This window comes from Danio rerio, chromosome 10, assembly GCF_049306965.1.
Source record: "Danio rerio strain Tuebingen ecotype United States chromosome 10, GRCz12tu, whole genome shotgun sequence".
Lineage (NCBI taxonomy): Eukaryota > Metazoa > Chordata > Actinopteri > Cypriniformes > Danionidae > Danio > Danio rerio.
The window spans coordinates 42,005,001-42,022,329 of NC_133185.1; the positions used below are offsets into that span (position 1 = coordinate 42,005,001).

The window sequence follows — 17,329 nt, forward strand, 5'->3', positions numbered from 1 at the left end:
GAAATAAGTTTTATTTTTCAAAGTTAATTCACTTCTTCACTGTCAAGTAGAAAGAAAGAAAAAAATACCCTAACTCTTCAATACATCTATAGTTTATTGCTCTTTTGTTGAACTTGTTTATATATATATATATATATATATATATATATATATATATATATATATATATATATATATATATATATATATATATATATATATATATATTTATTTTGTATATCTGTCATTTATTATTGTATTTTTACTATTATTGTTATTCTTTTTGTGTTCACAATCACATAATTTAAAATAAAAGAAAAAAATTTATAAGAAAGAAAGAAAGAAAGAAAGAAAGAAAGAAAATGCACATTAACACAGGGTGATGGGAACCCAGCTAATAACTGGTTAATAACTTTTAGAGCAACTTTGTATTTTGTTACTTTTAAGATTAATAATTTTACAAATATTTTTATGCACATTACTTTTATAGCAGTTTAAAAAGCTTTATAGTTTCATAATGTTCATGTAATGATATTGTTTTACATGACATTCTTATAGACAAATTTGAATCACAACCAGAAAAATGTGGCAAGTCACTTTTTTGCGCATTATTACTGTACCTACAACCTCAGAGGTCAATAAAACATGTGTCTAGAAGGCTACAGTATAAAGTTATCATACAAATGCCAGGCCTTATAAAGGTTAGAAGCCATCCAGTGTATAAATGCATTAGTGGAATAAATCTCAGGGGACCTTGGCTAATTTATTACAGTGATTTATGGCACAGCACTGATAATTCACTTACCAAGAGAAATTATGCTCTATTAAACCGCTGCTGACCTTCACACCATCAGAAATCTCACACACCCACTGTATTACACTGCAGGATCGCCAGGACTTTCTGTTGGAAACGACTATGAAATGTTTGATTGAAGAGAAGCTGCGGATTTTATTGTTTCAGAATATGTGTCTATAGGAACCATCTTAACCACTTTTTCATTAGCTGATCTTTATGGGAAAGGGTTGGCAGCTTGCCTGCAGGGCTAGACTGAATATCTGCCTGGAACATTTCGTCAGCAGTTTGAATAATCTGCAGCGAGCCCAGCTCTATTGTCTCTACTCATCATAGAACAAAACATAACTGCAACACAGGCTCACTGGGAAAATGTGCCCAGGACTACATTTTGATAACCAAGAAATTTGTACTTGCTGGGTAAATATGGCTGCATTTTGTGTGTAAAATGAATGCTACGGGCCAGTACAGCTGAATGCTTACCTCCGAATTGACAGTTTTTCTGATGTGACTGGTCTACTTGGTAGCTCATCACCAACGACACCAGACTTGAGAAGCGGAGCAGACCGGGGTTCGAGTCAGGATAAGGACTGTTCCAGAAACCAGATAAAAGGAAACCCAAATAAATACTGTGAGATCGTGTTAGAAGCATGCACCGACGATAGCTTTTTTTTCTCCTAGTTTGCTTTTGAAAACACTATTGGTTGGGTTTAAGTGAGAGGGTGTGTGGGTGAGTCGATATTAAGCTGAAATATTATGCATGAGAAGCTGTCCTGCTTCTCTCATGTATGCGTGCAAGGGCATTGAGATTGGTGATAATGTACATATCGGCCTGTGGTGGACTTACCAGAAATGGCTTGTATGAGAAAACGTGGCCCAGTAACGTATTTGAAATTGTCAAAAATGTATATTGCGCCCTCTAGTGGAATTGTAAAAACAAAAGTTGCAAGAAGACACATATTTCCAATGAGCCTGGGTTGTAAAATAATGTTTGTTTGGGCTTAGTTTCAGGAGTTCGGCACTGGCTGTTAAAAATCCTCACACTGCCATTGGTCTATGGATGAATACATGGGTGATTCTAGAATTGCTGGTACATTTTGCGTCTTTTTGGTGTGTGTTTACTAAGGTAAACATTTGGATAAAACATTCATTTTCTGTGTAGTTTTTTTATAAAAAATGCTGTCCCACTTTATATTAAGTGTCCTTAACTACTATGTACTTGTATCAAAAAAAAAAATACAATGTACTTACTGTGTTCAAAATGTATTTGAGAACACTTGTGGTGCTCTTAAGTTGGGATAGGGGTTGGGTTATGAACATATGGGTTTGGTGGTATGGGTAGGTTTAAGGGTGGGTTAAGGTGTAAGGGATGTTCAACAGTGTATTTACAAATGTAACTACAGAAGTTAATTACAGGTGTAGTTACATATAAGTATTTAATCAAGCATAAGTACACAATAAATACATGTATTTACACAATAAGTACATTGTAACAAACTATTAATTCTTGTGTAAGTACATAATAGTTAAGGTCACTTAATAAAAAAGTGGGACCAAAAATGCATATTGTATATTTGTCTGTCCCTGTTCTGGTCAACTCTGTTACATTGGTTATAAAAAGGCATAATAATAATAATTATAACACTGATAGAATAAGCATATCACATACTCAATCTGCTGTCACTGCTTCTGGTGAGAAACTTTGGAAAGCTTTGAGTCATTATTCTTCTCTCATTACATTGTATAAAATGTTGAGGATATACTGTACCAATAGTAGATTCTTTTTTTTTTTTTGTCAACACTGTTACTGTGATATTTTAAAGAATGTTTCATTCACTATTTAAAAACAATAATGCAATGCTAAAAATCAGTTTTATACATGCCATGCGGTATCTGTTTTGATGTTAGCATCTTGAGCTAAAGCACAAAATGCTGGGTAACTCTGTTACTGTCATAACTCTGTTTTGGGTTTAAATGGTTTAACAATAAAACAAACAACATTTAGTAACAAAATCAAATGTTTCCTTTAATGTTCGAGCATTTTGCAATATTTTACATTAACAATGGATTCAGTTTAACATTTATGTTTAACCAAAATGCTTGAAATGTACCTGCAATTCTAGAATGAGGCACATAATAAATAGGCAGGGCTCTGGGACTCAAATTTATACATGCATAAACACAGAAGGATAAAAAGAAGTGGAAGATTACAGTAGAAATTGAAAGCAGGGCTGAGCCTGGTGTGTGGTGAGCACATTGGTGCCATTGTCCTGTGGCTGCCGTCGCATCATCCAAGTAGATGCTGCACACTGGTGGTGTTGTGGAGAGACCCCCCTCATGATTGTGAAGGGCTCATAAATGATAATACGCTATATAAATACACATTACATTACATTGAACATAAAAACTAGCTTTAAAGCAATCTACTGTATAAAGTGCTGTGTAAGTAAACAACACATAACTTGTCAATTTGCAGAGCTCTTGCAAACAACAGATACTTTTTAGCTGCTTTTTTAACTCTTATGTAACTGTTTATTTTCTTAATGCTTGTAACTTGCAATATACCGCTGCTTGCGTACTTTAAACTTTGCTTGTTTTTCTAAAAGAAGATGAAATATTTCAGTCACAATTACATTTTAGCATTTCAATCGGCTCCAATAGCAAAAGAAAAAGAAATCCACTATACACAGTAGCTTTTCTATGACGCCACAAAACAAAACAGACATCAAGAAATAGATTGCATTTGTCAGAATTTCTTTTTTAACACTGACAGCCAATCTGAATGCACCCTGCTGAAGAATAAACAGACTGAACAGCATTATATTGTGAGTTTTACACGGCAAAAACTTCTCACTGACTCGCTGAAACACAAAGTTTGCCTCAAGTGCAGGATTTCTGTAGAGCGAAACAGCCTGGTAATCTATGAATGGATCATTTGTCTATATATACCCTACAGAATTCCTCCCATCTGCTCTGCTAATGAACTCTGGAATTAAATGGCTAATTAATTTGTGCTTTTAAGCAGTTTCAAGTTCTAAACATACGTCTTTAGGGGGATCTCAACACTGTAGAGATCATTAAAACATGAATAATAAAAGGCGGTAGTTTTTACTTAAGAATTATTCTTTCAGATATATTGCAAATAGTTTACGTCTCTCATCCCTGCAGTTATAAACAAAACAAGCTGTTAAAAAACGATTAGCCGCCTTGTATCGTGATTCCTGATGTTCCCACATCTGTCTCAACGGGAACATCAGTCAACAGACAACCCACAATCCCAACACTCCCAACAAGAAGCACAGAGCACGACGATCAGAGCGTATTTATTAGGGGAATAATAAAGTCAAATATATATTGACTTTTCTCTGACAATGGACGCATTAAAAGACCATTAGCTAAAGCAGAAGAAATCCATCGTCCACCCAGAGAGGACTATGCTAATTAGCTTCGGGAGCAGCAAACTGGTGCTAAATCACTGTTGAAGTTTAAACTCGCTGAGATTTGGGAATTTAATTTTTTTTAAACACCCCTGAAACAGTCCTGCATCTGGTGGAACAACATAATACTCATTATATAACAGTTAAGGTCTGCCGTATACAAGAGCCAAAACTGTAACTCATTCATCAACATCGAAAAGAAATTCTAATTTATTTTAACCTCCCGCTGCACTTGCATTCTGTCAAATGTAAAGTTAGATGGATTATGATTGGCTTGCTGTGATTTTGTTCTCATTTTCTAATCTGATTGGTTGAGCAATGTTCATAGTTTTTAGTTATCTGAGGTAAAGACATCCATAAAACTTCTGTTTGTTTAAATTTTCATTCATTCATTTATTCATTTTCTTTTTGGCTTAGTCCCTTTATTAATCTGGGATTGTCACAGGGAAATGAACTACCACTTTTTCCAGGATATGTTTTACGCAGCGAAACATCCATACAATCTCATTCACACACATACACTACGGACAATTTAGCTTACTCAATTCACCCATGCCACATGTATTTGGACTTGTGGAGGAAACCGGAGCACCCGGAGGAAACCCATGTGAACACGGGGAGAGCATGCAAACTCCACAGAAATGCCAACTGGCCCAGCCGAAGCTCAAAAAAGTGACCTTCTTGCTGTGAGGGGATGCGCCACTTTTGTGACCTTTTAGGTAACATTTCACAAGAAAAAAAAATAATTGTGAGCGAACTGTAAACTTAAACAGCACTCTTAATCTACTTCAAATCCTAAGTTCTGTATTTTTTAATTGATGAATGCAGATGCGGCAGATATGGTGGCTTTTCCTATTTAATAGTGCATAATATCACATGAAAAATGGTGAATAGTCTTACTTTTCCAACAGTAAAAATTGTTATTGTTGTTGATGTGTTTTACCTTGGTGCATTACAAATTAAACCAGACATTATTTTACAACATAATCAGTTGAAAATGAAGTATGCATGACCACAAGTCATAAAGAAACACATCACTAAAAGGGTTTCCATCCTAATGTGAAGTGAACCTTTTCAAAGTTTGCATAAAAAGATAAAAATCCCAAATGCAAATAAGGTGTTTCCATCAAGTTGTTAGCGTGGCCAACTGTAGTATTTTTAACCTAGTAACCAACAGTAAACAAGATATGCAAATAGATCTCGTGGGTGCAATGTTCGCTATATTACAATTAATTCTGGAAATGTGTTTTAATGTCCCATTATTTGCATTAAATCTTCATTGCACAAGTCCAAAACCATCTCAAACAAGTCAAACAAGTGTAAAAATGTCAAATGTTTTGCGAATTATATGATAGTTTACCAAAAATTTTTAATTCTATCATCATTTACTCACACTTCACTTGCTCCAAACCTTTGTGTGTTGAACACAAAAGAAGACATTTTGAAAAAAGCTGAAAACCTGTAACCACTGACTCCATACTATTTTTTTACTATGGAAGTTAATGTTGACAAGTTTTCAGCTTTCTTCAAAATATTTTCATTTGCGTTCAGAAACTCGAGGAGGATGAGTAAACAGCAAGTAAATTCATTTATTTTTTGTGAACTATCCCTTTAACACAAGGTGATGGAATACCAGCTACTGTCCTGTAGGCCTATCCTGAAAACAGCACTCCTCTAGAACGGTTTACATCCAACACTAATTCTGAAATAATAAACCAACGCACCACAAGACTCAACAGGCTACAAACTGACTTTAATTCTTATCACTAGACTAAGCAGGGGAGAGTTTAAATCATTGTGTACTGCTGCTGTTTTAGCTTTTCCCACTCAAGAGCATCAGAAAAGAGCAGACAGAAACTGTGGATCTGCCCAAACACAAAGCAGCGGGATATCCCAGCATGCCTCTCCCGTGCGTTCCCACAATGGTGTTTATCTAAGAGCTCCCTGGAGACTCCTCGGATTAATGCTATTCTTGTGTTTGCAGACTCCACACCTTCTATGTACTCTGCTAGACAGACGCTCTTTTGAAACCTTGCAAAATAAAATACAGTTTTTTGGTAGTAAATAGCAAAGCAAAAAAATTAGACTTTTGTTTTTCATCATGGTGGTTGAAGATTCATCTTTTCTAAGTTTATTTTAATACACCACAATATTCACAAACATTTTTACATGTACAGTCAAGCCTAAAATTATTCATAGCTCTGGCAAGTTCTAACTTAAAGGTGCTGTAAGTTTTCGACTCTTCTAAAGCAAGAAAATACCATAATATGCTTGCAGATATTTAAGTAACATGCTAAGTCAACATCCTTGCCTGAAAAACAATGCTGAAATCAGACATTCTGCTTTGAAAATGTGCAGAACACAACTTAAATCAGCCTTCAGGCTCAACAGTCATGCACACTGCTGTTGGTGTCGTTAATCTGGCAACCTGCACTTGGGTGTTTTGAACCAGGTGTGCAATACCTACTTCAACCACTGAGTGTCAAACTTACATACGCCACCTTTAAAGTCACTTTTATTCAACCAGAAAGTTGTCTTTTGACTGGATAATGATACAGGTTTCTCCCAAAGATAATAAGACGATGATTTTCTCAGCTTTTATTCACATTTGAACAAACTTTTAAGTTAAAATTTGCCAGAATTATGAATTTTTTCTGGTTTGTATTACTGTACATGTAACACTTTTCCCCTAATTATGGATAAATAAGTCACTTTGTATTATACATGTACACATTGGAATGTGAAAATGAGGGTCAGTTATAGTTTTTTATTGATTACAAAGGAAAAAATAAATAATATACATTAGAAAAAGCTGCAAATAAATTAAAGTTTAGCCTATTAAAATGAATAGCTATTATAAAGAAATTGATTCAAATCTCATTAGCTTTTTTTCACTATAATTTAAACATTTTGATTAAAGAGCAGTGTGAATGACTCATTTAGATTTTTCAATTGATTACATTAAATAACAGAAGCGTCACTTTAAAAATGCACAGATCTATAATGAAAGCGATTGCTTTCCTACATATTTAAATTTGAACATTTAAGACAATATTTGCTGTGTTAAAAAAAACACCAAAATTGACCTGTTTAGCTATTATTATTATTATTATTATTATGTGTACATGTCTGTTCAAACACGCAGCCAAAACCCATTGCGTGTACAGAATCTGCCTTTTTATCACTCTGAAAATGCGTCTGAGAGTCATGCACCGCTACATGAACTGACTGTTTTGAGGATTGCACAGCAGGGGCAATTGCGCCTATAATGAAAAGGAAGGAAATCCTGCCGTTTTTATATTTATTTCAAAGTGTTTTTAAGCCTAAATGAAATAAAAGTACAGAACAGATTCATGTTTAAGAGCAAGGGGTGTCCCCTGGTGGTTCGGCAGTATGGGTTGCGAATAGGGAGGATCGGCTCTTTGATGTTCATCGCCACCCTTCATAGAAAGATTAAAAATGTGGTAGAAAAACAGGAAAATACCTTTATGGGATGATAGCAGGATAGAATTGTAAAATAAGGGAGAATCCTGGGAAAAACGGGATTGGGAGTTGACAGGTATGCTTTGTATTTACTTTCTAATCTGACAATTTAAGCTACGGTAAGATTCTAATCTCATTTTTTATGTTTCAGACAGTTCCACAAAATAAGTTGTGATACTTTATGCTTTTAATTAACTTGCATAACAGAACAATACTTGAACAGATAAGTACAGAAGTTGCATTTGACAGATGTTGTGGCAATGGAGTATATGCACAGCAATGTTTCTTCCCATATCAATAAACTTCGGGTGAATGGTTAATGTGACTTTTTTCAATTTTATACAGCTCCTTTTACAGAATTGATGTTGCAATGTTATTAAAATATAATTGGTTAAATAGACTTCAGCATTCATTTAGTTGTTCAAGTGTAAAAAAGGGTGAAAATCCGTTTACACTTAGGCGCCATCAGGATCAGCAGGCAAGCGCAGAAACTCCAATGAAAATACTGGAGTAAAAAAAAAATTCATATTTTAAAGACATGGTGCAGTATTTAATGCATTCTGAGACCCACTTTATATTGTATATTAATCAGGCAGTGAAGATCATTTAATTTAAACTTAAACATGCAGATTTTGTAACAGCATACAGTTTACCAGAAGCGTTTGACCCAGGTTACTAAAATAAATAAAAGTCCTTCTACATATTTTAAAATTAAAATACTGTCTGACCCTCTTGCAAGAAAATAAAATCCTCTTTAAATATAATCAGACATGTTTGTCTCTTAATCAGTGATGAAACTTTAAAACTGCCCCAACACAGACAAAAAATCCAGCTTAACTCTCTATACTAGTTTATGTGTAAATGCTGAAACTGTACATGACACTTTATAGATTCATCAGAAATCAAGTACAGGCATAAAAATTTACCAGCATCTTTTATTTACAATAACAAATGCAAAACTCTTCCTTGCATATATATATTGCTCTTATATATCATTTGCATTTACTGCATAAGCCATTGCACAGACTCTTTTTGCAGGTAATTTCCATAATAAAAGTCTTATTTAATGCATAGAAAAATGGGAGGAAACACACGCAAAACACATGCACACATCAAACACACACCACATACGTTATTAGACTCCCATCTGTAATCAATTTTGGCAGAGTAAATGATGTAGTGCTAAAATTTTTATATTAACTTAAGGGGGTATAAATATGATTAAGGCCCAAACATAACGCACCCCACATGAAAATACATATTGTTTAAACTTAGAGTTTAAGATTAGAATGCTGCCATTCAGAAAACCATTTGGTTAATAGAAGCTCATTTAGAAACAAAGAAATAAGAGATAAACGTCCTATTTAATTCAATGTAAACTACAGTAAAGCTGTGCTAAACAGTTCACTCGAGCGAATTCAAGGCAAAATACATGTCATCAAAGCAGATTCATATTCTAACCAAACAAAATAAGCATAAGTTAGATATAAAGACTCATTCATTTTCATAATATATCACTTCATTTTCATGGAGGAGTTGTCGATGGATCAAGATCTACTGTAAATAAATACATGTGCCACAAAGCTGCAGAGAAAATATTCTACTACGCATTATTCTTCAATACCATTGTAGACTTATGTGAACGAGTCTGATGTGAGTGTGAGTCAGTACTAGAGTAAATAAGAGGTAAACCGAGGCACTTTTCAGTGCACGTGAGCAGCAGATCAGATCTATGCGGTGCTTTCCGAGGGTTGGATATCACCATTGCTGTCTTTAAGGACCGTTCTTCCAGTTTGTGTAGTGTCTTCATCTGGTCCAGTGTTGTCGTCTTCATTTTGCACTGAGTGTGGTCTGTAGAGAGGAGGGCTGGGAAGACATAAGAGGTTTGTTTAGAATCAGAAATTGAGCAGAAGGTATAGAGAATGTTAAAATCACACGTTCATCGCAAACCTGTCCATTGTGAGAGGTCAAATGTGCAAAATGGCATGCACAAAGTAGTAGCTTCAAAAATGTCACCAGCTATGTTTCCATAAAGCTATTTTTACGCACATTTTGGAAAATCATTTATTCATTTATTTTTTTTGGCTTAGTCCCTTTATTAATCTGTGGTCGCCACAGTGGAATGAACCGCCAACTTATCCAGCATATGTTTTACACAGCGGATGCCTTTCCAGCTGCAACCCATCACTGGGAAACACCCATACACTCTTTCACACACATACTGTACACTACGGTCAATTTTGCTTATCCAATTAATCTATAGTGCATGTCTTTGGACTTTGGGGGGTTTGGAGGGGGAAGCGGAGCACCCAGAGAAAACTTTCGCCAACACTGGGAGAACATGCAAACTCCACACAGAAATGCCTACTGACCCAGCCGAGGCTCGAACCAGTGACCTTCTTACTGTGAGGCGACATCGCTACCCACTGAGCCACTGGGCTGCCCATTTTGGAATATCGCATACAGTTTTTTAAATGTGCACGCTAACATGCGCATACATTTTGAAAATGCATTGCATTGCATTTTGACTTCATCTTCTGAGGTGCAGGTAATTTAGTATATAAGAAAATAAATACCCCACCGCAACAAATTCCAATTTTCTTTTTGATATGTGGCACCACTTTTTCAGGAAACAATTTAGTTCCCTTTGACTTACTGAATGAAAACAATGCTTTATTCGCAAATGTTTTTTTAAAGATATTCCAGTTTTATGCATCTTTGTATGGAATCATAGCTACCGTTTGTGATAAAGTCCTGCTGAATGATTAATTTAAAGTGAAGAAATTGGTCCTCCAACCAAGTGTGTGCACACACATTATGAGTGAGCAGTGAGAGCACACACATAAACACTATGAGCACACAAGAGCAAGGACACCTCAGCTGGGTGTCGAAGATTAGAGAGTGTGAGGTTCATTCATTGCTCCCATCTTCAATTCCTGTTGGTACTAGGAATCGAACCTGCAACCTATGATTACAAACACCCCAACTATTAGGTCACAACTGCCCCCCAGTTAAACTCAGTGTCTCAATATCCATGCAATATCCCTAAATCTCTGTGTACAGTAATTTTGGCTTACTGCGTTTTCCCTTCATCTATCTATCCTATCAAACAAGCAAAATTACTCAGTCCCTTTAGCTGTCCGTTCCTAATTACTACCTAAAATATAAAAGTAAAATCAAATGGTTTATAATGATAGGTTCACAATGTCCTTCAAGCTCAGTAACAGGTAATGTTGTCCAAGTCATCCAAGTCATTCCAATAGGAACATTCACTGTCTGGAGTATAACGCAAATGTACAGGGTCACCTAATATATAACTTTAAGCTCCCAATATGGATCATTTAGCTACTAACATGTACCCTTTAGATACAAAACTGTACCTTTTGAATGGCTACTGTCCCACTGACTGCTGGGCTGCTACAGCTGAGAGTGTAAGCATAACATCCTCCAAACATCTGAATGATTGCATGTTGTTTTAGAACCAACAAGGAACATGTCTTACTTGGAGAATCAAGATAAGCATTTGGGTGTTAGTATGTGGTCATACATTAAATCTGTCGTTGTCATTGTTTTAAACTCCAAACCATGCTCAGGTGACAATATCAAGACATGCTTTTCTATTAAACAACACATCTCGATTTCATCTGAGGTTGTTGTGCACTTAAGGTTGAACAAAGCAGAACACATCATGCATTCGGAGAGAAACTTCTTGAGAGTATCAATCCTCAGCCTCGCTCAACCAAGGTCACCTGTTAATGATCCTTAATCACTGTCAGGCTTGTAGAGATATTTCATGACCAAGTTGTCCACCTTCTTCTTCTGTTTCTTCACTTCTTTTTTGCTGGGGGGTCGTTCTTCAACAGGACTCTCCCGATCCCCATCGGAGGCTTTCTGATTTGTTGTCCTCTTCACACTGTTTGAGCTGCAGTATGAAACAGTTGATGCAGAGCTGGAAGATGATGATTCAGATTCTGACTTGGACGATCCGGATTCTTTCTTCCTGGAGTTTCTTGACCCTCTCTTATCTTTCCGTTTTGAATGCCTTCTAGAATGACTCTCATTGGAGGAGCTGTCAGATTCAGAGCGCCTGCTCTTCTTCTTGTTCTTCCTCCTGCTGCTCTTGGAGCTGAAGGAACTCATAGAACTTCCAGAACGTCCAGAATCTAAAGCAGAACGTGTAAGACCCAGATCTTTATCATCCTTATCTTGCAGCAAACTCTTAGTGCCCTTTCTATCTTCGTCCTCTCCTGCACCCCCACCTCCCTCCAACTCTTCATCTGAGTCTTCCAAGCTGCGACGTTTAAATTTAATTGGTTTGAAGCTCAGGACTTCATTGATAGCCTTTTCCAGATCGGGGTCCAGATAGTTGCGGTGACTCACAGGTTTAATATCAGAGGCATCCACTGGGCTCTCAGAGGAGCGCATCTGGGCAGGAGTAGACAGACTCCGTCCTTGAGAACGTGGACTGTATGCTGCCACGCTCACTGAGTCAACATCATCATCCTCATCAACATCATCATTATTTAAGCGGACTCCAAATTCACTAAGCCTGGTGCTGCGTGCCAGTGAGATTCGAGAGCCTACGCTTGTGCTTCCGGGACTACGGCTTCTAGAGCGTTGCCTATGACTGGTGCTCGCTGACCCATAATCGCTACGGCTGTCATCAATCCAAGAAGTACTACGCCGCAAGCTGAAGCTGCTCACCCCAGAGCGCGCATCTTCATCTTCGTCAATCCCACGCCGGGTAGAAGCTCGGCTTGGGGCCACTGAGGATACCATGGACTCCTTGTCAAATTCTGGACTACTCTTGGTCCAGCGACGATCAAGGCCCTTCCTGGCCCTAATAGCAGCCTCCGAGTAAGCCTGGGAGATCACCGAACCTCGGTCATCCAGGTCATCTCCAGGCCTGTCTGTGGATTTGGTTTTAGCTTTGCGCAGTGACAATCGGTCAGGCATCTCCGGCTGCTCCCGTAAGGCACTGAAAAGCGAAGTTTCATCCCCTGCACCTCCGTTCCAGTCCTTCTGATGTGCACGCTTCCTGTAGCTAAGCGAACTTATCACAGACACCGAACGGCTCTCATCTGAGTCTTTTTTAACATCCTCTTTCCCCTCCTTTCCTTCTTTTACATCTTTCACGTCTGCATTAGCAGAATTGGGGTGTCTAAGATGGACAGAAAACACGTTAAAAACAGCAGAACTGCAAATGATCTGTGAATATAACAGGATGATACCCATGACTGAGATAAACATGAATTGAAAGAACCAAGAGATTTGAGTGGTAAATTAGGAGCATATTTTACACCAACTCCAGGAATAAATGTAAAGCGATTAAACCCCTAATGGCCGTTACGTAACAGCTCCATACTAATACTACTGAGGATCAGAACAGTAGCAGCAGCTCTCAGTGCGAGTCGTGAATCTTAAGTCATCAAACACTGTCTTCAGCTTCTTATTACCTCTCCCAGATGGAGAAGACATGTATGTTTTGGCGGTTACTCTGGTGAACCACATCGATAGTGCCTAAATATTTTAATCCTGTAAATGTATCTACAAAACCAGTCATCTCAGCAAAGAAAAGGCAGGATCCTTTATTTATTCCTCAAGGTTTGCTAATTTTTTTAATTAAACTTTCTAATTGGTAATTCACAAAGAACTGTTTATTTTTATACTGCATTACTTTCCTGTTGTCGTTTGCATCTGATGTATGACATGATGTTCTGAAAATGCAATGGTCAAGTTAAAAGAAGTTCATAGTTAAAGGGTTAGTTTACACAAAAAAGAAAATTGTTCTAAATTGTTCACTTTCATATTGTTCCAATCTTATGAGACATTCGCTCATCTTTTAGTTTATTCAATTCACCTATAGCGCATGTCTTTGGACTGTGGGGAAAACCAAAGCACCCATGAGGAAAACCCACGCTAACTGGGGGGGAACATACAAACTCCTGTGAGGCGCCAGTGCTAACCACTGAGCCACCATGCTACCCTTTGCTCATCTTTGAAACACAAGTTAATATATTTAGATGAAATCTGAGAAATCTTTAATCCCCTATAGACTGCAATGACCCAAAACATTCAAAGTCCAGAAAAGGAGCCAAAAACATTCCATGTAACTTTAATAATTACTTAGGGCTGGTTGATATTGGGCAAAAAAAACGATCACTGATGTCTAAAGAGCGAGGAGGGATCCGGGGGTGAGAAGGGTGCACAACTTAATAAGAGAGACGCGCGATTTCTGGGAGATTATCACTCGTTTGCGGGCATTATGAGTCCCGAAAATGCATAGAGACTCATGGAACTTCTGGGAGACTTGAGATGTCTGAATATCACGTTATAACTATAGTGAGACGCAATTCAGCGGTACATCCTTCATAAACTCTCCGACGTGCACTGCTCTCTGCCTGGAGATCAGAGGAGCGCAGGACAGCGTGTGGCTGTGTGTGTGTGTCTGTGTCTGTGTGTGTGTGGTCACGTGATGTGCGTTTTCAGCAGACTGAGGGCTGTTCAGAAATGCCAGGTAAAACGGTGTGTATGTGGATAATTTTTGTTCTAAAATGCCATTTTAACACTAAAACTTATTAGTGTAAAGAAGGTCTGTGTGTGTATTTTTCGCAGGTGGGTTTGCGATGGGGGCGGGGCAATGGATCGCGATACCGGCCCAGCATCGTGTTGTCTATTGGCCATCGGCGATGGACAATGGCATCGTCTATCAGCCCAAACCTTTTTGATATCAATAATTGTTGAATATTTTTTTAAAGCAATACATTAAGAGTTTTTGTTATTTAACCACTTTATTTTACTTTACCAACATTACTAAAGCAACTAGTTTTAAAATGTCAATAATAATGATACAGTAAACCTCAAAGTTTGTAAACAAGGAAAGTAAATAACTATCGTTATTCAAATACATGCTAAACATTACAAATGGTTGAATGACTACATTACCCCCTTTGCTTAAAAATCTTTCAGATGGTGAGCTACTGTAGTGGCTGAGATGCACATGAAAAGAAACCAAAAAGCCATTTTGGCGTTGTCCTTACATCCTTTTTTAAAATTTTTTCCCATGTGTTGTTATTCTGACCTGAAGTGACAAGCGCGAAAGCGTACTTTCCTTCACCATTTTCTATGAAGTCTCTTGTGACTAGGTGACCATCAAGTGTTTTTTTTAGGGGATGACAAACAGACAAACCACTGCTGCAGCTCCGATGCAAGGTTATGGAGAAAAGTAAAAAGCACTGCACTGTTTGGATGCGCTGTGTTTGTCTGAATTAGTTAGTCTACCGTTATTACTGTAATGTGTATACTTCATACAAAGTGTGAAGCAAATTAGTTAGTTCTACTTACATGAATCACGGTGCGCTTGCGGCATTCAGAAAAGTTCAGATGTTTTTTTTAACTAGGTATACCTGGAAAATGCAAATGTCATGTGTGTGTTGCTTGCACATCATGTGTGCGTCATGCAAATCGTGCAACTCCATTGTAAATGACAAACTTATACCCTAAGCGTATTGGTATTCCTTCCAAGGCATGTGCTCAGCAGCCAAAATTTTAATAAAACTATAGCCTTCATACCTGAACATCATACCAAACTTTTGTTATCGTTATTGACAATGGTGTTTGGTCAATAAATATCAATACCGATTCATATTTATCACCCAGCCCTTGTTCAACTAATCATACAAAGCTTCAAAAACACTTATCTGCACCAAAAAAAACTTTCGTATTGTTTGGTAATGTGTTTCACATCAATTCAAAGTACACGTTTACTAAAGCCTGTTTCATACTTCAACGTCGACCCACAGCGCATGCATGTTTGTGTTGTTCTGCAATAACACTTCTGAAACGCTAGCTAGCAGTAGGTTTTTATGTTCCACTGTGTCAGGTTTATTCGCTGGTGTTTTGATTTTACTGAACGCTACCTTAATGTGCAAGTAGCTCAAACTTTATTTTGAAAATTAATTTTTTTATTTTGAGGCGGTAACCAGCGCACATGCAACAACTTTAATCATAAGGTAAACACAAAACAACAGTTTCCATTTAGAGCTGCTTCACAGGACTCAACACTCGTAAACACTTGCTCCATCTGTCTCGTGGCTCTCATCCCCTCTCACAGTCATCAGTGCTACCAAGCCAACCAATCACAAAGCTTGCGCTTCATATCGTTGCAACGCGTAGTTAAATTTTTAGAGGGATTCGCGTCAGAAAAACGGCAAGGGCTATGGGACGATGCACAGGCTGCACCGGAGCATATGTGTGCGCTTGACGCAGAAGTATAAATCAGCTTTAAGCAGGATGTGACACTTTCATGATGTGCTCTTGACTCTAATGGCAATACATTGTATTACCTATAGTAAACACCCACCATGATTCAATTCAATTCAATTCAGCTTTATTTGTATAGCGCTTTTACAATGTAGATTGTGTCAAAGCAGCTTCACATAAGTGGTCATAGTAACTGGATCAGGGTAGTTCACATGATGACCTCACAAAAAAGAGAAAACACTGACCAACAAAGTTTTTGGTTCCTTTTCTGGACTTTTCTTGAACATTTCATGACAGTTGATGATAAGGAGCTTTTAGATTTCATCTAAAATGTCTTGTGTTCTTGTCTCAGTTGATGGAAACAACATTTTAGGTGAACTTACCCTTTAAAGAAAAGAGTTCCTTCATGGTCTAGTCTGTAGTTCTCTAGGCCGTATAAAATAATCCCAATCTTTAAAATAAAACTAATGAGCTTTCACACTGACCTGGTGGTTTTCTGTGGGCCGTCATCTGAGAGCGTCTTGGTGGATCCTTTGCTCTTTGAAAGCAATGACTTTACCCCATCCACCCGGTCCTCCACCTCAGAGTCCATATCTGATTCATCTCCACTGCCAACAACAGAAGCTCAATCAGATACAGCAGCTGACATTAAGGTCATTTTTTGGCCGGTCAAGACAAACAAGAGTTATGATGCTTCAGTCAGTCGTTAGTGCCACAAGAACAAGTGGTTTCAATAAAAATAAATCTGAGAAGGGAAATGATTTCACTCCCTTTCCAGAACAAATGGCTCTATTTTTTGACACTGGCAGAGAAAGAAAAAACCCTTCATATATTTTGATGTCACATCTCTTACTGCTATCTCTCTGTGAAGATGTGCAGATGCAGTTGCACATGTTATGAGCATTTGCAGATACTATTAGAGCATATATAAGAATTAGGTTATAAAATTACGCTCAAAAGCTTACACATATATTTAAAATACAGTTGAAGACAAAATTAGCTCTCTTGTAATTTGTTTAATTAAATTTTTATATTTCAAATATTTTCTAAATGATGTTTAACAGAGCAAGGAATTTTTATCAGTATTTCCTGTAATATTTTTTCTTCTGGAGAAAGTTTTATTTGTTTTATTTTAGCTAGAATAAAAGCAGTTTTTAATTTTTCTAAACCTTTTAAAGGTCTATAATATTATTCTCCTTAAGCAGTTTTTTTGATTGTCTACAGAACAAACAATCATTATACAATAGCTTGCCTAATTACCCTAACTCGCCTAATTAACCTAGCTAAGCCTTTAAATGTCACTTTAAGCTGAATACTAGCATCTATCTAGTAAATATCTTATATATATATATATATATATATATATATATATATA

General features: G+C 37.1%; 1 protein-coding gene across 20 annotated transcripts in view; it reads right to left on the reverse strand.

The window, feature by feature from the left end:
- Positions 1-8,609: 8,609 nt before the first annotated feature.
- The window catches only part of myo18aa (myosin XVIIIAa), a 122,287-nt gene continuing 113,567 nt past the window's right edge, over positions 8,610-17,329 (reverse strand). For 11 of the 20 annotated variants that reach the window (XM_073915088.1, XM_073915086.1, XM_068224001.2 and 8 more), the window contains 2 exons: positions 16,440-16,562; positions 8,610-9,558 (listed from right to left, as the gene is read on the reverse strand). In XM_073915088.1, the coding sequence (XP_073771189.1) occupies positions 9,423-9,558; positions 16,440-16,562 (259 nt within the window). In that variant the 3' untranslated portion in view covers positions 8,610-9,422. Of the gene's footprint in view, positions 9,559-11,441; positions 12,854-16,439; positions 16,563-17,329 lie in introns of all 20 variants that reach the window. The other 9 variants (XM_073915081.1, XM_068223999.2, XM_073915079.1 and 6 more) reach the window with 1 other exon arrangement.